Consider the following 24,823-nt stretch of genomic DNA (forward strand, 5'->3'; position numbering starts at 1 on the left):
AGAAACAACTTGCACTGAATGAATGCAAAAGCAAACTTTTAGAAATGAACTAAGCCTCAAATGCACAGGGAGCATCTGCCCACAGAGGTATACGGCTCAATGCTACTTCAGATCACTGACCCTCACTGACCCCGCCCCCCCCGCTCGAGGCAGGGTCACAGCGGCCGGGCGCCACGTGTGTCCTTAGACGCAATATCCGGCTCTCCTGCGCCATGATGTAAGACGTCGTGGCGGTGACTTCCGGGCGGGTTGCTCGGCGCAGCGTCGGAGGTGAGTGACATGGCAGGCCAGGGACTGAAACTGGGGCTATCGGAAAGGGTGAGTACAGCCGGTGTCCAGGGGGAGGCGGAGACGTATACCTGCCTCAGATGTTTTCATAGAATTTCTACAGCGTGGAAACAGGCCATTTGGGCCCAAGAAGGCCACACCGACCCTTCAAAGCCTATCTCACCCAGACCCCATTCCCCTCCATTTAAGCCATGAGTAATGTCCCCAGGCTACACCTCCCTGAACACTATGGCCAACTCACTTAACCTGCACATCTTTGGACTGTGGGAGGAAGCCGGAGGAAACCCACGCAGAATGTGCAAACTCCAATCAGTCGCCCGAGGCTGGGATCGAGCCCGTGTCCCTGGCGCTGTGAGGCAGCAGTACTAACCAGTTTTGAAAGAAATGGTACAGATCCAAACCCGAAGTTAGAAAGTTTTGCGCCCTGTTGTTCGGATTTTTTTTCAGTTCTAAGGAGAGAACTTGCTCACAGTCCTTACTTCTCCAAGTCATTGTGACACTTGTTCATTTGGCCACAAGTTTTACTTAAACTCCTCAAATGATGTTGTTCCTCCTCCATAAGAACAGCTAACTGCCAACACACATTTACAGTATCCCATTTCCCCACAAATATCATCCCACAGTCTGCTCTTTCAAGTTTCCTGTTTTCATTTGGATCTGATCGTGGTAGTTTCAATGACTGTCAAGAGTGTTTACTAAGATGGATATCTTCACTATCCATCACTAGCTACCATCAGCCAGCTCAATGGAACTATCCAACTGCATTCTCCAACCATGGCTTCTTTGCTTTGTCCTGTTTTGGGGGGTGCCTCAAAGATAAGAGACAAATAGAAGTTTATAAAATCTTGAGGGGAGTGTATAGGATGAATAGCCAAGGATTTTTTTCTCCAAGGGAGGGGAATCCAAACTAGAGAGCATAAGTTTAAGATGAGAGGAAAGCTTAAAGAGGAACCTGATGGAGCAACTTTTCACGCAGAGGATGGTGTGTGTATGGAATGAGCTGCTAGAGGAAGTGGTGGAAGCTGGTACAATTGCAACATTTAAAGGCATCTGGATGGGTATATGAATAGGACGGGTTTAGAGGGATATGGGCCAAATGCTGGCAAATAGGACGAGATTAATTTAGGACATCTGGTTAGCATGGACGAGCTGGACTGAAGGTACGCTTCCATATTGTACAACTCTAAAACTATGACTAACTTATTGCAAAGCCCCTTCTGGAGCTACTAACATCTGAGTTTAAAATACTAAACTTCTTTAATGCCCTTACGTTTTACAAATAATGCTATTGCAAAATTCAAGAATGAGGATTATGATATGTAAGTAAACTTCCTCATACCAGTTTTTTGTGCATGTACTTCTTGGTACTTTGTATAATTCTGTTTTGTAGTCTTTGCATTAGATTAGATTCTGTACGGTACAGAAACAGACCATTTGGCTCAACAAGTCCACACTGACTGTCTGAAGGGTAACCCACCCAGACTCATTCCCCTACCCTATATTACCTCTGACTAATGCACCTAAAACTATGGGCAATTTAGCATAGCCAATTCACCTGACCTGCACATCTTTGGATTGTGGGAGGAAACCCACACAGACACTGGGAGAATGTGCGAGCTCCACACAGACAGTTGCCTGAGGCTAGAATTTGAACCCAGGTCCCTGGTATTGTGAGACAGCAGAGCTGACCGCTGTGCACCATGCATACCATTGCCTTTCTCCAGACAAATTACCTTCAGTGACATCTATTGTGTTTGATATTGATCATGTATGAAGATAAGATAATGTGTGTAGTGTGCTTTAAATATTTTTCATTTGTTTGCATAAACATTTAAAATAACACAATCTTAGTCAAGATATTCCTTTCAGATTTAGATTGGGGTTGGTGTATACAGTACTTCAGTAAAAAAAATCATCAGTTTTACAAAGATATCAAATTTGCATCCTTAGAAGTTGCAGAGTCATGCAGCATGGAAAGAGGCCCTTCAACTCGACTTGTTCAAATTTGCCTGCATTTAGTCCAAATCTCTCTCAACCTTTCTTATCTATGTAGTTGTCCAAATGTCTCTTCAATGTTGTAATTGTAACCAGCTCTACTATTACCTGTGGCAGCTCATTCCATATATGCACCACCTTCTGTGAAAAAGTTACCCTTCAGGTCCCTTTTAAACACTTCCCTTTTTACCTGATACCTATGCCGTGTAGTTTTGGACTCGTCCCTTACTATGGGGGGAAAAGACCTTATGGATGCCCATCATGATTTTATGAACCTCTATAAGGTCACCCCTCAGCCTTCTGCCCTCCATGCAAAAAAAGACTTAGCCTATCTAGTGTCTCCTTATATCCAAACCTTCCAGTCTTGGTAACATATGTGTAAATCTTGGACCCTTTTCAGTTTAATAATATCCTTCCTATAGCAGGGAACCAGATTAGTAAGGCTAAATTTTGGAGTACTGCGTACAATGTCTTGTACAGCTGTAACATGACGTCCTAACTCTTGTACTCAGTGCTGTGACTAATGAAGGCAAGCGTGCCAAACACTGCTTTCAGCCTGTTTACCTGTGACACCACTTACAAGGAACTATGTATCTGTTCAACAACACTCTCCAGTGCAATTAACTGTGAAAGTTGACCTAGTTTGTCTAACCAAAATGCAACACCTTGTACTTATCTGAATCAACTCTATCTGCCATTCCTTAGCCCACTGTTCCAGTTGATCAAGATCTTGGTGTACTCTATGAAAATTAAGTCAATTTTCTTTCAGTAAAATGGCTTTTTTTAAAAAGAGATAAATCTTTTGAATTTGTCCCAAGTTTGGGGGTGACTCTACAAAGGGAAAAGAAGATCTTGGGCAACGATAAACATCTTTTATTTAAGAACAGTCCAAGGAATATTTCAGCACTATTGATACCTGCTTCCTGTAATGTCTGGCTGGGAGTGATAATGGTCGTGTTCTGTTATGTAATTTACAGCTATCTTAACAAAGCAAGTGGCAGTTTAGTTTGTCAAAATGTTTACCCTTATCAAATACAAGCTCCAAAGACTTTTATTTAACTGCTTGCAATGCCATCCATGCTGGCTCCTATTCAGTACAGGTCATTGGAAGAAAACTAACGAGCAGTGTAATTGAAGGAAACGTGACAAATTCTCCTGTGTACCAACACCCCACCATCTCCTCAGAAATGTCAGGATGTGAAACACTATATTATACAGTGGCAGGTTGTAAGTTTGGTAGTAAATCCTATAAGTAAAGTTCCACATTTTTCTCTTGTTTACAAGTGCATAATTAATACATAAAAATGCATATTTACAACATTAGCACGTCATTTCCGGAAGATAGAAATTAAGCATTCATCTGATTTACTTACCAGTTTTAAAAGATTTTGTGAAATACATTTTTGTAAAGACAGTAGCTTCAATTTCCAAAGAGCCTCTGGAAAATGTAGGAGTGGAAGTAGGCCATTTGGCCTGCTGAGTCTGTTTCAGCATTCAGTGAGATCATAACTGATCTGATAATCCTTAACTCCATTTCTTGCCTTAGCCCCATAATCTTTGATTTCTTACTGATTAAAAATCTGTCTATCTCAGCTTGGATATATTTAATGACCCAGCCTCAACAGTTCTCTGCAGTAAAGAATTCCACTGGAAGATTTTCCTTCCCAGGCCATTGAAAATGTAACTTTATACTTAATTTCCAAATTTCATCACGTGTATAATTATGAAATAATACTTTCACAGTTATTTTGCAAATGTTTGGTTAATAATTGAATGTTGACAGCACCGAAGGAGAACATTCATGTCTGTGCCAACTCTGTGCAAAGGTGACTGTCAGGCCCACAATCCTGTCAGAACGCTGATTTATTTTTTACTCTGTCGACAATCATCCAATTCCTTTTTGAAAACTGTGGTTAAATTTGCCTCTTCCACATTCTCAAATAGTTCTCCCCAGACCCTGAGCACACTGTTAAAAATGTTTTTCCTCACGACATCTTCAGTTCTTTTGACGTTCGGCTTCAAATCTGGTTCTCAACCTTTTGTCCAATGGAAAAAAAATTCTCTATTAAGAGCCTTCATGATTTTGAATGCCTGTATTAAATCTCCTCAAGGAAAAACCATTAACACTCTGATCTACCCACATATCTAAAACGCCTTCTCTCTGCAGCCCTTCTCATGAATGTCTTCTGCATTGTCTCTATTGCCTTTGTGTAACTCCTAATGTGTGATGCCTAGAGTTGAAGACACAACTTTCATTGAAGCTGAGTGTTTCATAAAAAATGTTTGTCATTAGTTCCTTGCTTTTGTGCTCAATGCTTGTTTTGAAAGCCAAGGACTCCAAGTGCTTTATTGACTATTTTCTATACTTGCCCTGCCACATTCAATTTGTCAGATATGCCTGTATCCCTTTTGCTCTTGACCCTATTCAGAAGTAGATGCTTTTATATTGCCTCTTCTTCTACTTTCTACTAAAATATGATTTCGCACGTCTTCGCATTATATTAGATTTACCTCGTGTCTTATCTCTTCTATCAACCTCTTTGCTTTTGGAGTTTATCACTATCCTTTTTGTTCATGATACTTCTAAATTCTGTGATGATTAAATTTTGCATTTGTTTACTGCATATCTATGTCATTTAACATGGAAAAGCCATAGACTTGGGACTGAACCTTGGTTTGCACCACTGCATGCTTTCCTCTAGACATTATTGAATTTGGACAAAAGAGTATTTGAGTTGCAGCATGGGATATAATGTGGCTGCTATTAGTCAGTACTTTATTGGAAGAGTTACAGAACTGATTCTCAGTTCATATCACATAAGTTTCCCTGTTCTGTCCAATTCTGCTTTGAATTAATTTCCAATTTCTACATAAACATTGGGGAAGAAATGCATTGATACTGAATGCAAACTGAAGCTCCATGTAGTTCAGCACAAACGTTTTGTTGATATAAACAGCAGAATAGTTGTTTTTCTTTTTGTCGTGTTATTTATTCATGAATGAATGGCACCAACTATAGGGTCAGAGATGTACAGCACAGAAACAGACCCTTTGGTCCACTCATCCATGCCGACCAGATATCCTAACCTAATGTAGTCTCATTTGGCAGCACTTGACCCATATCTCTCTAAATCCTTCCAATTCATATACCTATCCAGATGCCTTTTAAATGTTGTAATTATAACTAGGTCAACATTTTCTGTCCATCCTGAAGTGCCCTGGAAAAATTGGCAGTGAATTTCCTCCTTGAACTGATCCTTGGCATAGGAGCACACAGGATGCTGGTTAGGAAGGAATTTCTAGGATTTTGACCGAGCAACAGTGTTGGGTGGATAGGGGGAATCAAAAGCGATTGTAGTTCGAAGTCAGGACGTTGTGTGGCTGGGGAACATACAAGTGATAGTGTGAATGTACTTAGATTTTCAGAAGGTGTCTGATAGGTGCTGCTTCAAAGGTTTCTGTGTAAAATAAGAGCACTAACAGAAAACAGGCATGAATTGATTGGTTTTGGAAACAAAAACAAGATGCTGGAGAAACTCTGGCTTCATTTGTACTGTAACATCTGTGGAGAAAAGAACAGAGTTCTGAAGGAGAGTCATATCAAAAAACATTATCTCTGTTTCTCTCTCCAGAGGCTGCCAGACATGCCAAGGCTCTTTAACAATTTCTTTTTTTACTTTAGATGTCTAGCATCTGCAGTATTTTATTTTTATTTGATAATAACTATCTTGTTTGCAACTGTGATGAGAGGAGTTTCACAAAGATCATTGCTAGGTCCTTGATTATTTACAATTTATAACAAATGATTTGGACAAACAGACCAAAGATATGCTAAATTCGAATTTTAAAAATTATTTGGGCATTTCAGAGTGTAGTGCTGAGTTGTTGCCTTGAACTGCTGCAGCCCATGTGCTGTAGGTACACTAACCATGTTGTTTGGGAAAGAGTTACAGGATTTTGTCCCAACAATTGTGAATTAATGACAATATGGTTAGTTCCAAGTTAAAATAGTGAATAGCATTGCGGTGAACTTGGAGATGGCACTGTTCTTGCTTGTCTGCTGCCCTTGATGTAGGTGATAGCGATTGTCAGTTTAGAAAGTGCTGTATAAGGAGTTGTAAGTTTGCAGTGCATCTTGTGGATGGTGCATACTGCTGCGTTATGATTCAGTAGAGCAAATAAATATTGATGGTGTTCCACTTTAGCACAATGCTTTGTTTGAGATGGAATCAGGCTTCTTGTGTTGTTGGAGCTGCACTAATCCAGCCACGTAGAGAGTATTCCATCACACTCCTGACCCCATCATGTTCTTGACCTGTGCTTTGTGGATGGAAGCTTTGAGGAGTGAAGTCAGATAGCTGCTGCAGAATTCTCAGCCTGCAACCTGCTTTTGCAACTGCAGTATTTATTTGACGTCCAGTTCAGTTTCTGTTCAATAGTAACCCTAATAAAGTTGTTTATAAGGGATTCCGTGATGGTATTGGCATTGAACTTTAAGTAATGGCTGTTGGATTCTGTCTTGTTGAAGATGATCACTGTCCTACTGGTGTGTGAATGTTACTGCAAGTTATCAGCCCCTGTCTGTATGATATCTGGGTCTCCTTTCCTTTGAACATGGCCTGCTTCTGTATCTGAGGATTTACAATTGGTTCTGAACACTAATCGCCAGTGAACATCCCCATCCCTAACCTTTTGGAGTATATGTGATAAAGCAGCTAAAAATGATTGAGTCTAGGACTTTACCCTGAGGAACCCCTGCAGTGATGGCCTGTAGCTGAGATGATTGACCTCTATCAACCACGAGCCTCTTCCTTCGTGTTAGGTGCAACTCCACATAGTGCAAGATCTCCCCCAGCTTCTCATTAAGGGAATCCTGACAAAATTGCAGTTTTAGCCATAGATGGTCAAATGCTGCCTTGACATCATGGGCATTGGCTAAACTTTTCCTTTCAAGAGCAGCTCCTTTTTCCATGCTTGGGCCTAGGCTGCAATGAAGTCAGGAACCGAGTGAATCTGGTGGAGCCCAAATTGAGCATCAATGAGCAGGTTATTGTTACGTAAGTGCCACTTGATAGCACTGTTAGTGACACCTTCCATCTGTTTGATGACAAAGTAGACTTGTTGGCTGTGCTGGATTTGTCCTGATTTTTGTCCGTGGGATATAAGCAATTTTCCACATTGCTGGGTAGATGCCGTTAGAGTCCGTGCCCAGTATAAAATTATCCTTGTCTCTCGATTACTAGTTCAGTTATGGGCCACCTACCTCTTCCACAATGATACATGATAGGTAGGAAAGTAAGTTGTGAAATGGACAAAAATCTACAGAGGGACATAGGTTAAAAGAGTTGGCAAAAGATTGACACATGGAGTGTCTTGTCAGAAATGTGAACTTGTCCACTTTAGAAGGAACAGTGGAAAATGTATTATTTAAAAGGAGCGAGATTGCAGACCTCGGAGGTATAGAGGCCTCTGGGTGATCTGGTGCATGAATCACAGATTGTTAGAATGCAGGTACGGTAAGTGATAAAGGTGACCAAATGGAATGTTATAATTTATTACAAGGGAAATGAGCTATAAAGTTAGGGATCTTTAGCTACAGTTGCACAGAGAAGAGCACATCAAGGATAGTGTGTACGCTTCTGGTCTCCTTATTTAGAATGTCAACAAATTAGAGACAGTTAAGAAAAAGTTCACTCAACTGTTACTTGGGGTGTAGGGTTATCTTAAGGAAAAGTTTGATAGAACGGGCCCCTACATTGAGGTTTTGAAGGATGGGAGATGACCTTATTGTAAAATACAATCCTGAAGGGATTTGACAGAGTGAATGCTGACAGGATGAAATGGGAGAAAATAAAGCTAAGGAGCACAGTTTAGGAAGAAGTGGTTGCCTGTGAAAGATGAGGAAATATTTCTGAGGGTCATAAATCTTTTGGAACTCTCTTCAAAGGATCATTGAATATTTTTAAGGCAGAGATAGATGCTTGACAACATCTAAGTCAAAGGGTATTGTGGTACATGGAAAGTGAAGTTGAGATCACAATCTGATCAGCTATGACATCTTTAAATGATAGTGTAGGCTCAAAGGGGCTGAAAGACCTTGATATTCCTGTTCATTTGAATGTAATTTAGTCAGAGCAGAATAAAATATGTAAAATTTGCTATATCTGGTAGTAACTTAAAAAAAATTTCAGACCTGCTCTTATAGGTGTTTTCTAGTCAACAATTTCATCAATGTTCTTACACTCCCTTAGGGCAGGTGAGACTTGAACCTAGGCTTCTTGGTCCAAAGGTAGGGTTGCTATCACTGCACCACAGAGCCTACTATGTTTTCTGTTATATGATCAGGAGTCAGGTTAATCAACCAGAAGTAATTTCCTAAAAGCTACGGTTGTACAGATGAGAACGCATCAAGAAAAATGTGTACATTTCTGGGCTCCTTATTTAGAAGGATGTCAACAAATTTCAGTGTTGGATCATTCACCAATAATCCTGCTGTGACATGCATGTACACATGTGGACGTCAGGTAAGCTGGTCTAGTTATGGTTGTCAGCAGTGGACCAGTTCATTGGCATTCACAGTCCAGGAATTCATGTGAAGAATGAACACTTTAGAAACACTGACCTGGGTCTTGAGGGTGAGCTGTGGTGGTGAGAATATTGGAGGAGAAACCACAATAACATTTGATGGTACTACTTATGCTTAGATATTAATGTTGAAGTCCACAAATGATCCTTTCTGCTAAATTGAGAACTGTGAAGTGATTTTTTTTGTGGTGCTCAGCAAAAGAGATAGAAAGGCTATTCAAAATGTGTCCAAGATATGACAATATAGGCACTCAATGAATAACTTGCTTACGATTTTAAAATGTAGGCAAACAGAAGGCTAGAAGAGCACAGCAAGCCAGGCAGCATCAATGGGTGGAGAAGCCTGGTGTTTTCGGTACAACCGTTCTTCCACCCCCATTCCTGAAAAAGGGTTATACCCAAATGTCGGACTTCTTCACTTACTGATGCTGCCTGGCTTGCTGTGCTCTTCCAGCCTCCTGCTTGTCTACTTTGGATTTCAGCAATCTGCAGATTTTTATTAAAAAACACATGGTACAAAATAAATTACATTGTACATGATGTCACCATGAAGTTGATCACATTTCTGAAACTGAATGTGGAGGTCATTGAAGTCTGGCTCAAAAAACTCAAGATTCCAAACCTGGTGTGTCTGGATCCAATATTGCATACAGAGGAAACTCAATTATCTGGCATTCGATTATCCGAATTTTGGATTATCCAGCAAGATCGCAGGGTCTCAATGTTTAGCTAAACTGTGTTATCTGACATTTGATTATCCAAACAAAATACTGCCCCCCCCCAATGTTAATCGGATAATCGAGGTTCCTCTATACATGGATGCCCAATGTAAACAAAAACAGATCTCCTAAGTCTGCAATGGAGTTGCAGCAAAAATGATATTTCTTTTGTATTCAAAATTCAAGAGTTGTTATGGAAACATGGCAATCATCTCCTCATGGTGTCAAAATAGTGGGGTTTTACTGTGCAGTGGCATATGCCTATCTGAGGCCAGAAGGTCTAGGTTCAAGTCCTACCTGCCTGGGAGATGTGATGCAATATGTTCAACAGGTTGATAAAGTAACTGGGGGTCCTAGCAACATATCTGACTGGCTTTGCAACCCTTGCTCACTAAGAGACAGTGCATTGTTGTGTAGGAGTTGGAGGTCATGTTGCAGGTACAGGCATTGGTTAGGCCACTTTCTGAATACTGTGTTCAGTTTTAGTCTCCCTGCTGTAGGAAGGATGTTATGAAACTTAAAAGGGTTCAGGAAAGATTTAGAGGGTTTGAGAAGTGGTGGAGTCTGGTACAATTACAGCATTTAAAAGGCATTTGGTTAGGTATATGAAAAGGGAGGGGTTAGAAGGATATGGGCCAAATGCTGGCAAATGGGACTAGATCAGTTTAGGATATCTGGTCGGCATGGATGAGTTCGACCAAAGGGTCTGTACATCTCTCTGAGAACAGCTAAATCTGAACAAGCCGTAAATTATCTTGGGTTTTTGAACTTCTAGACACTGAGTCTTTGAGTAATTTGCAAGAAACTAAAGATAATAAGTAGCTGTCATTTTTCCAGTCAATGAATCTTTAATTATGCATATAACTATATTTGAGGGTGACACAATGGTTAGCACTGCTGCCTCACAGTGCCAGGAACCTGGGTTTGATTCCACCCTTTGGTGACTCTCTGTGTGGAGTTTGCATGTTCTCCTTGTGTCTGCACAGATTTCTGCCGGATGCTTCAGTTTCCTCCCACAGTCCAAAAATGTGCAGGTTAGGTGGATTGGCCGTGGTAAATTGTCCGTAGTATCTAGGGCGTGCAGACTGGGTGAGTCAGCCATGGTACAGGTGGGGTGGAGGGGATAGGGTAAGCAGCTGAGTCTAGGTAAAATATTCTTTGGAGGGTTAGTACAGACTCAGTGGGCCAAATGGCCTCTTTCTGCACTATAGGGATTCTATGATATTGATAATTTAATACATTTACTGTGTTCAAAAGCCGTTTCATTCCCGTGAGTATTTGTATTGTGTACTGTACCTTGCACTAAGGAAGGGGATCGGAGGGGGATGCTACAGACAACAGCTGGTATATTCCAGTTGGCTGCAGATTCTGAAAGCTTGTATAACTTATCATCCAATAATAACAACTGATGTTAAGTGAGTGTTTTCTTCTGTGTAAATGCATTTTTGCAAGATCTTAGTTCAATATGGTACATTTCTAATATGGCTTTTGTTATTTATGACACGCAACTGAAGTCTGTTTTTGAATTTTTTAAAAATAAAGGAACCTGAAGAGGCTTCGCCTTCATTTTCCTCTTCTGTTTATTTTTGTTCTGAAGAAGTATACAGGTCTTTTTAAGAAGCTAGTTGTCAAGATTGATTTGTTCCTGTACAATACTTTTAGTATAATCTGTTCACCACTGAAATAGGAGTCATCGAATTTTGATTATTTTCAAACTGATGCTCGAACTTACAGCTTAAAAATGAAGTCATATGTAGCCAATATTTACATTTTTCCCCCCAGAGAATTGGGAAAAAATAGCTTGGGGCTAATTTTGATATTGACCAATTCAGGCTGTTGAGCAAACCCAGTGTTGTTGGATAGGTTTAAGGATTGGAATGAGAGACTGGGTCAGGTAATGCTTTAGCATCTCCTTACCATGAATTTCATACCATACATGGAAACAAATTTAATATGTAGTTGTAAACTAGATGCCAAATATCTTAAAAATGTATACCTAATTCCAAAGTATACGTTTTGTTACAGCTATAAAACAGTATTTTTGAATTAGAGACGACTTAGCTGCATTTACTTGTTTTGATTAATAGTCTTAAAGACACAGCAGGATAGCAACTCAAAATCCCAGTTATGATCTAGATCAGGACTTGGCCATAAGTGACCCACAGAGGTTATGTTAGTGTCGTTTAATGTTGAGCTATATCTAGTGGCTTTGGTCCATTTGTTTGTCCCAAGATCTCGAGCAAAAGAATGTGCATCCTCTTTTTTTTTTTGCATCTCATGAAATTAGAACTAAAATTAAGATTTCGATATAGAGATTTACATGAACTGGGGTCTGGGTATTCTGCAAGAAATGTGCTGTAAATGCTGTAATATGTCTCATTAAAATAAAGTTTGTACCCTAACAATTTTATGAAAGGGAAGCAATTTGCAGTGCAGCTACAAGCATAATAGATTGCAGGGGGATAAATGGAGCAATGCACTCTTAATGCCTTTATTTGTGGCTGTCTGAAAGATAACTGCTACGAGGTATATAAGAGTTGCTCAGTGGAATGCAGCTCTGATTCTTCTTGTGAAGGTGTGTCTTATCTCAGCAGTTCTATTGAAATAAATGAAGCTCAAGAAGCTTTAATAATATATCTTTCATAACAGAAATTAGGTTTACATTATTTCATAGATCTTCTTTTAGCAGTACATCTTTAGCACTATAAATGCCAAAAACAATTATGGAAGATCCATTGTAACTACATCTTATGATTTAAAACAATTTTTTTATATTAAAAATTATATCACCTGCTGCTGATGCCAATTTGTGACCACTTTTCTATGGAGCTGATGGAAACTCCTAATTCCTAGTTGATGCCCTAAATTAAATGTTTCCATGTTTTATTTTGAATTGCCCGTGTTTTGTGTAACCCCAGAGCATCAAGTACTGATGATTGGACCATGTCCCCAAACCTAATATAAAAAATCATATTTTCCCCCATTCTGATGCTTGAAAAACAAGAAAACTGAAAGCTAAAGCAGAATGAGATATTGCTAAAATTACCTTTGCACACCTAGAAGAAAAGTTCCAACATTTTAATGCTTTTATTTCAGCAAGTATCAATGAAAAAAAAATTAAGCAGTTTGAAAGACTTAATTGAGGTAACAACAACATTTACAGTGGTTGCATCAATGTGTTTTATTTGCCCAAGAGAGTCATTTTATATTCTGTAACTTGCATTGCTTTGTATCATCACCCTATTCTGACACAATTAACTTTATCTCTGGAGTTACTAATAGTGATGTCCAACCTGGATTTCAGGGTTAAGTTGTGAGGGGAGACTGTACACTTCAGACCTGTGTTCTCCAGGATTTAGAAGGATAAGTGGTGATCTGATCAAAGTGTTCAACAGGAAAAGACAGGGTACATAAAGATAAACTCTTTACATTGGTTAGAAATGCTAGAACTAAGCTTCATAGCCTGAGAATTAGCGTCAGACTATTCAGGAAAACATTTAAGAAGCGTTTTTATTTATAAAGGGTCGAATATGTTTGGGCCTCTATTCCACAAATGGCAGTTGATGCTGGATCAATTGCTCATTTTCAATCTGAGATACAGTTTCTTCTTAAGCAAAGGTATTAGGGATATAGGTCAAAGGCAGATATGTAGAGTTGGGCCACACACCAGCCATGATCGAATTGAATCGTGGAATAGGCTTGAGAAGCTGAATGGCCTACTGTTTCTATGTCATTACTGCAAGTTAATTTATTATGAATCAGCATTTGATGAATTAAAAATGACTAAAGATGGAAATCTAATGAAGGCTAGAACAATGTCATAAAGCACGAGGACAAAGTCTCTGTTCTTTGGATTTTTAGCACTTTGGAATTGGCATTGTATTTTATTGTAACTGATGCACTTTACCATTGTGACTTTTCTTCAATGATTATTTTCTTGCCAGAGCAATGATACTTGAATGTTAACATCTCCTTTGTGAAGATTTTGCAATCTTTGAAGAGGTACCGAACTTAAGATAAAAGTAGTGGCAAAACATGCAAAAATTTTATTGATCAGGAAATCAAACTTTGATATCATCAGGTTAGTTCATTACTAATATTGCAAAATGTTAATGTTTATTTTTGCTCATTCCTGGCACTCAAGGGCTTACTTGTTAATGGAGAGATGGATTGGAGTGGGAAACACCAACAATGATCTAGAAACCACTTTTTGTTAGGTTTTCTCCTCTTTTCACCAAGAAACATCTGGGTTCAATTAGCACCTTCCAAATTAGCACCAAAATTGCAAATGAATTAAGGAAGATTTTTAGTCTATGTCTTACACTATCATTTTGCTGGGTAATTATAACTACCTCAACAGACTGCAGCAGCTGTGTTCAAATTCTCAGGTAGTTCATCAAAATTTTAAACTCTGAGTACATTCTATAACGCAAACTATAACATCTGAGTTCTGAGAGCAATTAAGGCCATAAGCCTATATTTCTATCATTGCTTATATAAATTTAGAATTATAAAACACAGGAACTGAAGTGCGTTGCTCAACCCATTGAGTCTGCTCCTGCATATAATGAGATCATAGCCAATCTCATAACCTTCAGATTCACTTTCCTGGCTTTTCCCCATAACCTTTCCTTCTCTTACTGATTAAAAGTCCATTTGGATCTTGAATATAGTTAAAACCCAGCCTCCTGTAGTAAATAATTCCACAGGTTTACTACCCTCTGAGAAAAGCAATTCCTCCTAATCTGTTTAAATGGATAAATCCCTACTCTGAGATTACCCCCTATGGTTTGAAAATTGGATGCAATCTCTCAATATCTATCATGTCAAGTCCCCTAAGAATCTTGTATGCCTTAGGAAGGCAATGGCCTAGTGGTGCTATCACTAGATTGTTAGTGCAGAGACCCAAGTAATTTTCTTAACGCGTCTTCTGGACGGCGTGTGGTGCCACTTGTGCTGCGAGGTGGGGCACATTAAAAAAAAATACTGCCCCACCCAGAAGGCTGCCCAGCCCACACCAATGGCTGAGGATGGTGCCGCCGCACCCACTCCCACTCCCCCTCCCCCAAAGTCAACACCACAAGCCCCGGCAGCGGGGGCTAAGCCAGGGGCTTCCAATGCCTCAGCCTCTGAGGTGAGCATCCGGCCGGACAGAAGGCGGTAAAAAAGACCCAATGTGCCAAGCCCGCCCACGTGGAGACCACCCTGTCACCTTCCCCCCCCACAACAGACCACCACCTGCTCCACCCCGGCACGACAATGCCCCTGCGGCCATGCCAGCGTCGCCCCAGTGCGGGAACCCTGACCCCCAAACGCTTACCTGATCCCAGCCCTGCTGCATCCACTGACCCCAACCCAACCCCCGCCCCGTCAGAGAAACCCCTGGGGCTTCAACACCTGCTCCTGGCCCAGGGGTCCCTGAGCCCAAGCCCTGCACCACCCAGCCACATCCTTGCACTAACCTGGGGGAAACCACCGCTGCTTTCCTTCCTGCAGCAGCTGTAAAAAAAAAAGAATCTTGTATGCTTCAATAAGGTCACACCCTCTTCAATATTCCATTGAGTTCAAGCACATCCTACTTTTCTTCTTAAGAAAATCCTTCCAAGCCCAGTATCAGCCTAGTGAATCTTCTCTGGACTGCCTCCAGTGCCAGCTCAGAATATTCTACTTGTGATCTAATAGCAAGACCTCCCTATTTTTATCATCTTTTTCATTGAAAAACAGTTCTTTGTATTGTGTGAGAAAGAGAGAACCAGAGGTGCAGGTAAAGTTGACTTCATCACCCAAGAATGTAAATATTTTTTTGTAATGAGTGCTTCTGGAAAGAAGTTTGTTTTATTCATTCATGGAATGTGGGCATCGTCGGCTGGAACCAGCATTTATTGCTCTTGAAAGGTAGTGGTGAACTGCTGAAGTCTAGCTGTAGGTGTCCCCATAGTGCTGTTAAGGAGAGGATTCTGGGATTTTGACTCAGTAGCATTGAAAAAAACACTGATACAATTTCCAATTTTGTGTGTGGCGTCAAATAGAGAAATTGTGAAAGTAATTAGACAGCTGAATTAGCTGGGCACCCAAAGAATATCAGCTGCCAGTTTTGAACTACAGGTATTAGAGTTGAGTATGACTGAAAAATCCCAATTTAAGCAGTGATAACATTGAAAAAATTAGAAACAAAGCTAATGTATTTCAAAATTTTCATTGAAAGAGGCTATGAACATGAAACTTGTTTTTTGTGATTCTTCTTGTCCATATCTCTCAGGGTTCTGGAGTGCAGGTGGATTGATAATATTTGTACAAAAGGGAGATAAATGTTGTCCTTTAGCTTAGGAAGCTAAAAAGATTGCAAGAGTATTAAAAAGTATGTTAACCCTTGGTGATTCACAGGATATGACATTGTTTCATAGCAAAAATATTGGAAGAAATTCTAAAAAGGGATTTAGCAGCAATACCCATTGAGTGTGATGTTGTCATTAAGTCGCAATGGGATAACACAAAGAAACAAAACATGTGAATGATTAAAGACTGACAATCGATATTGCAGTTTTAAAATAGATGGTAGACATTGGAGTGATTACAAATCGAAATGGGTACTTTCTGATTGTTTTACAAAGAAAGCAGTAAGTTTTAAGTTGCTGGACATGCTGGGAAAAGGATGCTTAGGACTTTTTTTGCTTTGTATAGTAAAGGGAGTATGATCTATTGTCATTTTTGATTTTTTATTCAAAAAAGAAAAAAGGGAATCTGTTATCATCTAATATGGTCTGCAAGAATGTCTGAGTTCGAGTGAAATGAGGGAACAATTGATGGACATGTTAATTGAGTTTGAGCTTGCAGTATAAATATGGGGACCTAGTAATCAGTGGTGAGTTTTGTAGGGTGTGGTTAACTGAAATTAAAATGTGGACTTGAGTTCTGTTTAAATAGTTATCATTTGAACTATAACAATCATCACTGTACATGAGGTGGTGACAAAGAGCTGGGTGCCATCACTCTGTATGTTGCCTTTCTCGTAATGTTGCCAAAGGACACCATAAAGATGTGAAATGGGAAGCTGTTAGCAAACATTAGAGGTAAAGGTTTAGCAACTTGCAAAAAATATAGAAAAGGTAGTCTAGCTATGATCAGTTAGAAAGTAATGGAATCAAATGAGTGCAGTCTCCCCCAGCTGAATGATTGAAGAGAGACATTCCGAGGAAAATGTTGTGCTCAATTGTGTCAAAGCCTGCAGACAGATTGAGAAGGCTGGGAGAGGATAGTTTACCTTTGTTAACATAGAGGATGTCATTTGTGACTTTTATAAGAGCAGTTTTGATACTGCGGAAGAGACAGAAATGTGATTGAAGCGATTCTAAGAAATATATGCATGGATTTAGCAGGTGATAACAGATTCAAGGACTTTGAAGAGGTAAAGGAGATTAATTTGGAGCAGTTTGCTGGTAAGCACCTTTTTGTTTAAATATAGGTTAAATAATTGTTTAAAGATCCTTCCATACACTTGATGTGTGGTAAAATTTGAGGTAAAAGAAGATAAATGTGGAAGTTTGAATTGTTTAACAGTAGGAATTATAATAGTGGAGCTGAATATCAGAAATGCTGGTTGGATTAGATGTTGTACACATTTTAGGATCAGGATAATGTATAATTGCAGTTTCTAGTAGCATGCAAAGCAACAAATATAAGTTGATATTGTACTTTTCAGATTTGATCAATGTTGTATTTTTCCTATGGAAATGCTTCTGCTTTAACAGAGAAGTACACAGATTAGTTTTCTTGTCAATGGAAGGCTATCTGTGCTTAAGACTAAACAGCACTGACCCAGGTGCAGTGGGTATAACGGTTATATTAGTTACAGGGAAGTTGGTCTGATGAGATCTATTTGTGGTTGGGTTATTTTCCTTCCATCATTCTACAGCTGAGGTAGTAGCTGTGACTGAGAAGATCACAAAAAAGAAAAGGAACTGATCAACTAAGCAATACTTCTTTAATTCTGTTTACAGTCGCAGCACCATCACTGCCCCTCTCCAATCAAACACTGCAGCGCAAGCTGAGAAGTGTGGTGTTGCCCGATTTGGGAGCTTTTTTTTTACAATAGCTGACTGAAATTAGCCTGCTATGTTGTCTGCCAGATACATCAGCTAATCTTTAGTATTGTAAGAGTCTTGACCTCTTCAAACATTGGCATCTGCCTAAATGCCATTCTTTTAACATAATCTCTTTTTTTAATATATTAAAATATCCCAGAATGTTGAAATATGTTATGCTTTCTCCCAAACGCTGTGGAGTAAAGTCAAGCAAAGGACCTATGTTGGACTGTGTTCTGACCTTTTCTGTTAAGTACAGGTGCATGGACATTTTATCGACATAGCAGAAACATCTGTGATTTTTCCAAACATGGTTGAATAACTTGCTGATATGGCAAAAGAACCACAAAACATCAAAACAAAGTCAGCATAGTGAGAGGATTGGGCACAGTGAGAGAATTGAGTTTTACTTCGTGGGCAGAGTATTGATGCAGTTCACTGGATTTGAACAGATTGTGCTGAGAGCGATGGGAAGCCAGTCTATGGTTGTCATTCCAATCACTGCAGTGCCAATGAGAGGTGACCTAAGCCCAAATTAGACACTCCACCAAAAGCAAAATTAATCAGATGATGAATTTCATATTCTGCCAGCTCCAGAATGCTTACAGTCTTTGACATTAGATAATTTGTTTAGTTGGTGAGCACTGCTATGAACTTGAACACCATTTAGCAAATGAACTAGAGAAGACTCACTCCTTTTTTACATAAATTCTACTTTTATATATTTAGATGTCACCAGCATTGACTCATTTTGTTCCATGTATTTAAACTGTTTTCAATCCATTTGTAATCAGCTGTCATCATGGTAACATGGCACCTGTTGGAAAATGTGAAGTATTTTGTTCTCCAACGACCACCAATGATTTTATTTATTTTGAGCATCAGCTCTTTAGGCATCGCTTTCTTCAGTCTTGGGATCTACATCCAGTCACATGAAGTCTCCAATCCTGATGTGCCTAAGGTACTTGCAAAGATGAAACAAATTTTCTTATTATATGATTGTTATATGCTGCTTATAACTAGTAAAGCAGAGCTCCATGGCCTATTTTTTTCCCCCTCTGTCTACATGGAGTTCATGGAGTAAATGAGAATGTAAAATTGTTGAGGTACATAATCAGTTTTCATCTTGCACTTGCACCTGCAGTTGAATATTTTGGGAACTGTATTCTTGCAATTGACATAACTCATGTTTGTTAGAATCTGTGACCTGTATGTTACTATTAGAAGTTACTAAACTTTTATTTCTGAAGGCGATTCCTTGGTCTGTGTTAAATTAGTTCATCTGACCTATGATGACAAGTCGATTTCGCTGCTCGTTGGATGCTGCCTGAACTGCTGTGCTCTTCCAGCACCACTAATCCAGTATTTGGTTTTCAGCATCTGCAGTCATTGTTTTTACCTTGCAATTACAATTGGCCTCTATATGTCAGCCAAGGATCTGTGGTGGTAGTTGTATCTCATGGTCTTGAATTACTTCCCCAATACTAACTTAGATGTGTAATCTCTTCTGCCCCTTCAAACTTCCAGATAGGATGTTTAAATAGAGACTTGTGTGCTCTGTCAGGTGGATGTGAAAGATTCAATGATGAGCAGGGCTTCCCTTACCATAATGACTTAATGACTATATTTGCTCTGCCAGCATTTATATCTTAGCACCATCAGGAATAGACTATCCCAGTGTTGTTTATGGATTCTTGCATTGATACACAACTGCAGTGTTTGTTGATAGAACAGATAATGACAGAGCAGTAATGTCCACTATAATAGTATTCTGGGCCCCAGGTTCATGTTTTGGGCACATGAGTTTGAATCTCACCCTGTCAGATGGTGAAATTTGAATTTAATAAAAATATGCTAAATGGCAACTGTGTTGTTTGTTGTAAAAACCCATCAACTCACTGATATCATTTAGGGAAAGAAAAAAAGCCATCCTGATCCAGCATACATGTGACTTCAGACCTGAATGTGGTTGACGCTGAACTGCTGGATGGCCAGTAATGGTGGCCTAGCCAATAATGCCTATATCCATGAACAAATTTTCAAAAAATGTCCTATGCTGAAAAAGTGATTCATTGTATTTCACCAAATGTGCTCTTGTGTAGCATTTTTCATGCCTGTGAAGCATTTTGAGATGTCCTGAGAATTTAAAAGATACATAAATTGAAAAGCATAAGTTGAATTTATCTTGAATAAATTAGACTGATTCCAATTTCTAAGTGCTATACAATCGTCTTAGTAAAAACAAATTTCCACATCGATGTTGAATGAGGACAGGATTGGAGTTGGCTCTGCTGCTCTTCATGAAAATCTTTGTGATACTTGCTGTTTAATCAAAGCATGAAGGGGAATTTCTTGATGAGTTGTAGGAGGACTGATGGTGCAACATAGCTATATACAAAAAAATAATTGTACCTTCAGAAAATGGAGTCAGGGGCAACTTCCTGATCTATCTTTTGTCATCCCCTATGCCCTTGCTACTCTCTTCACTACTAGAGACCACTGATTTGTGCTGGAGTATGGCTTAATTGGAGCTGACAGTCCTCTGTGAGCCAGTCCTTCTTACCATGCTTCACATGCGATCTACAGTGGTGATGGCTAGCAATCTTGTTAACTAAGGCCCTTGCAATTGAGACCATAGCATGCAACGTAAAAATCCAGGGTAACAGGATAATGATGAGAATTGGGAGCTGAAACTTAATGTTCTAGGGAGGATGAAGGTTAGATCAACTGTAGCACTGCAGCTAGTTGGAATCAATATACTGTAACTCGGTGAAGAAGCCTGAAACATTCAAGACTATTAGTGGAATGGGAGAGAAATCATCTAGGATTTGCATTCTTGATCATGTTCCCACTGCTATCTATTGACATGCCTGTGTTGTTCACATATGGTAGACACAATTTTGGTCATGAAAACTTAGTTAATTTTGGGACAACATTTGCGTCAACTGGTATAAACAATTACCCTATGAGTGATATATCACGGCTGAGAAATCAAATCAGAACTTCACTCAGTATGTTGAGAAGTTGAGGGAGGAAAATGCTTAAGATTTGATGTTGGTGAGAAACAGTAATTTTTTAAATGAGAAGTTCTAAGTAAATATATTTGTTATTTTTTGATGTAGGCATGGAATACAGTTCTGCAATCTCTCAGTAAACTAGAATTCTGTCTGTCTCAAAATGAAAGCCTGTGGCAGACTCGCACAGAGCCTCTTTCTTTTGGACGGGGTTCTGTAAGGAGACGACCAGACCCAGATCCTTTAGTCCATACAACAACAAGGCAACCTGTAACCACGATTGCTTTTACCCGAGACTTACCAGAGAGTGTCTCTCTACTACTGCCAATCACCTTTGATTCAAATGAACCATTAAAAAGATTTTCTAGTGACATAACTCGTCTCCATGCTGTGGTAGATGGAAACCTGCTGGGCCTGGAAGGTAAGTGTGAAATGTACAGTGGCAGTCTTTTCTGAACTGACAACTAGGGCAAGTTCAAAAGTGGAAATACCAACTATAATTTTGTGCTTCTGCATTATTTTAATTGTTAGAAAATCTCAGGTTGTTGACTACAGAAACCGATTAAAACTATGATAAATGCACATTTTCTCTTTGTCAAAGCTTTTGATAATTTTTAATGGCTCCCTACTTTGGATCAGTCTCCGTTGTAAATAGGATATAACTTTATAGAGGGCCCACTGCAATACAAGTAGTAGGTTACAATTGCTTCCTCTGTACACAATCTCCTCCCTACCCTAATTAATTTTTGAGTTAACTCTAAATTTTACCAATTTATGTTTGTTCTCTTAAATCTAAGTCTTGTAAATTATGGATCTTCTATCCAGTTTTGCGTAAAAAAACAAAAATGGCTAGAAAATATGACAGTATGGTAACTAAACTCACTGATCTGTTTGTGTTCAACCCTTCACTTACAAAGTTTTAAGCAGTTTTTAATTAGAAGTAATTGACATTATTTTAGACTGCTTGTTTACTGCCAACTTCTTTCTGTTTCAGATTCTAAAGCAAAGGAGGTTATTAATATCATGCTGGTGTCACCATGGCCACCTGAACATAACCTTTCGCAAATAAACTCCTCAAATAATATGAATCCCCTTACGTGCATCACAATGTCTGCACCTGCACATGTACTTCCCCAGGCAAGGTCAGTGAAAAGTGACCTGAGAGAAGTCCACCTTTTTTTTTGTTTGCTTTTTGGTTGAGTCAGAAATTTGAAGATTCCTACTCTTTACTCAGAAACCTTATGTTATACTTTATTGAACTAATGCACTAAAAAGCTGAGCAACTTGTAGTAACAAAAAGTGAAGGGCAGGGGAGCATGGATATAAACTTATGTTAGGTCCTAATGTAAGGTCCCCACCTAAAACAACAACTCCCCTGCTCCTCTGATCCTGCTTGACCTGCTGTGCTGTATTCAGCTCTATACTTTATTGATTCTGACTTTCCAGCATCTGCATGACCCTTTAGAAATACTGTACAATCCGTTATTGATGAACATTTTATTGCAAATAGACCTGCAACATATTTAACCAGGTTTCCACTATTTATAATGCTATCTCTGAAAAATGTGCAAATAGGACTGACTGTGGATGATTAGATGAAGGCACTGAAGTTGTATTATTGGACTTTCAACCATCTTGCCAAAGTGACTTGCATTACATGATAATGAACCTACTTCATTCTGCCCCTACAGGATTCAGTGTAACTGTAAATTGCACTGTAGGGTTCTCGCCATAAATTTAGTTAAACTTTATACCCTTTACTTGCTCCTAAATGCAGTGCAGGAATTCCTACTGTCTGCTGTCCACAAAGCCCCGTTCTTTCTCGCCAGTACATGATTGGTGCTGCAGGTTCATTCCTTAGGCTGAATCAATTACTTCTGGTGTATCTCACTGTTTCTTTGTGAAAGCACCTGGACCAAAGATTGAATTGTTGCTTTGGAGTACAAAACTGAAGTTATTTTGTCCTGCTTACCGGATGTCTTGCCTCAAGAGAAAACTGCACTGCAGCCACCACTGCTTATTTCAGGCAGGTTTATGTTACTATGCTTCTCAAACAGCAATCTACATTTGAAATGAACCTCTGTAACCAGTGAAAAAATAAGCCATGGAGACAGTGTCAAACTTTTTTAAAATTTTATTTGAGACAGATTACAAAATAAAGTTTGGATATTAAAAGGGCACTGAAATTTATATTTAAATTGCAGTTCTATAAGATGATAAGAAATAGGAACAGAAGTAGGCTGTTCAGCCCTTCCAGCCAGCTTCACTATTCAATTAGATAATGGCTGATCTGACACTCCGCACATCCATGGTCCCGATTTCCCTACACATCCTGTCTATTTCAGCCTTACATATACACAAGGACTCTGCCTCCACAGCTGTTTGTATTAGAGTTCCAAAGTGCCTCAACCCTCTGAGAGAAGAAATTCTTCCTCATCTCTGTCTTAATTTGGCACCCCTTAATTCTGAGACTATGCCCTCTGGTCCTAGACACTCCCACGAGAGGAAGCATCCTCTCAGCATTTACTCTGTTAAGTCCCTTCAGAATATTACATTTCAATTATATCACCTCTCATTCTTCTAAATTCCAATGAGAGTCCCAACCAGTTTAGCCTTTGCTCATCAGACAATTTGCCCATACCAGGAATCAATCCATTAAACTTCGTTCGAACTGCCCCCCAATGAAATTATATCTTTCCTTAAATAAAGAGACCAAATGGCTCACGTTACTCCAGATGTGTTCTCACAAACACCTTGTACAGTTGCAATTAGACTTCCCTACTCTTATACTCCAACCCTCTTGAAATAAGAGCCAACATTCCAATAGCCTTCCTGATTACCTGCTGCACCTGTATTCTGTGTTTCATGCACAACTATCCCTAATCCTTTTCAAGTTGTAGATTTCTGCACTTTTTCTCCATTCCTGTTTGTTTTTAGTAAAGCACTCTAATTCTTGCCAGGACCACTATTTTTCTGACAGTATGGATGCAAAAATTAGCTCACTGTTCTTAGTGCGTGCAACTCTAGCTTATATCAGGATATTGCTCAGCAGCTGTAATATCAAACACACTGACTGTATGGCAGCATTACCATAATCTCTCCCAGGCCCCATTCTCTCTCCTTGTCATTACAGCCATGTCATCAATTGATGTTGTTTTCATGGGGAATATCGTGATCAAAGGGATTAAAATTGAACTTGCCATGTCATTTAGCCAACTCCTCGTCTCTAATAGAGGGAAATTGAATCTAGTGCAGACATGGTCCTTATCCTGCTCCCTCCCTCTTTCTCTCTTAGTCATACAGATATACAGCATGGAAACAGACCCTTTGGTCCAACCTGTCCATGCCGATCAGATATTCCAACCCAATCTAGTCCCACCTGCCAGCACCTGGCCCATATCCCTCCAAACCCTTCCTATTCACATACCCCTCCAGATGCCTCTTAAATGTTGCAATTGTACCAGCCTCCACCACTTCCCCTGGCAGCTCATTCCATACATGTACCACCCTCTGCATGAAAATGTTGCCCCCTAGGTCTCTCTTATATCTTTCTCCTCTTACTCTAAACTTATACCCTCTAGTTCTGGACTTCCCCACCCCAGGGAAAAGACTTGCAGATGTTTCGTCCCCTGTCTAGGTGACATCCTCAGTGCTTGGGAGCCTCCTGCGAAGCGCTTCTGTGATGTTTCCTCCGGCATTTATAGTGGCCTGTCTCTGCCGCTTCCGGTTGTCAGTTCCAGCTGTCTGTTGCAGTGGCCGGTATATTGGGTCCAGGTCGATGTGCTTATTGATTGAATCTGTGGATGAGTGCCATGCCTCTAGGAATAAACTGGCTGTTCTCTGTTTGGCTTGTCTTATAATGGTAGTGTTGTCCCAGTCGAATTCATGTTGCTTGTCATCTGAGTGTGTGGCTACTAAGGATAGCTGGTTGTGTCGTTTCGTGGCTAACGGAGAGTTCACCACAAAGGTATACAGGAAAGCCACGCACACAGACCAAGTCCTGAACTACGAAAGCAACCACCCCAACACACAAAAGAAGTTGCATCAAGACACTGTTCAAAAGGGCCACAACACACTGCAGTACACCAGAACTGCAAAAAGAGGACGAAGAACACCTCTACAATGTATTCGCCAAAAACGG

General features: G+C 39.7%; 1 protein-coding gene across 6 annotated transcripts in view; it reads left to right on the top strand.

The window, feature by feature from the left end:
* The first annotated feature begins 217 nt into the window (after nucleotides 1–217).
* LOC140488137 (transmembrane protein 248-like) overlaps nucleotides 218–24,823 on the top strand; it is a 29,744-nt gene continuing 5,138 nt past the window's right edge. The window contains exons 1-5 of one of the 6 annotated variants that reach the window (XM_072587954.1): nucleotides 218–270; nucleotides 13,532–13,668; nucleotides 18,463–18,629; nucleotides 20,791–21,103; nucleotides 21,677–21,824. In XM_072587954.1, the coding sequence (XP_072444055.1) occupies nucleotides 18,471–18,629; nucleotides 20,791–21,103; nucleotides 21,677–21,824 (620 nt within the window). In that variant the 5' untranslated portion in view covers nucleotides 218–270; nucleotides 13,532–13,668; nucleotides 18,463–18,470. Of the gene's footprint in view, nucleotides 319–13,531; nucleotides 13,669–13,693; nucleotides 17,024–18,462; nucleotides 18,630–20,790; nucleotides 21,104–21,676; nucleotides 21,825–24,823 lie in introns of those variants that run through there. The other 5 variants (XM_072587953.1, XM_072587958.1, XM_072587956.1 and 2 more) reach the window with 5 other exon arrangements.

The sequence above is a fragment of the Chiloscyllium punctatum genome, chromosome 17 (assembly GCF_047496795.1).
Source record: "Chiloscyllium punctatum isolate Juve2018m chromosome 17, sChiPun1.3, whole genome shotgun sequence".
Classification (NCBI taxonomy): Eukaryota; Metazoa; Chordata; class Chondrichthyes; order Orectolobiformes; family Hemiscylliidae; genus Chiloscyllium; species Chiloscyllium punctatum.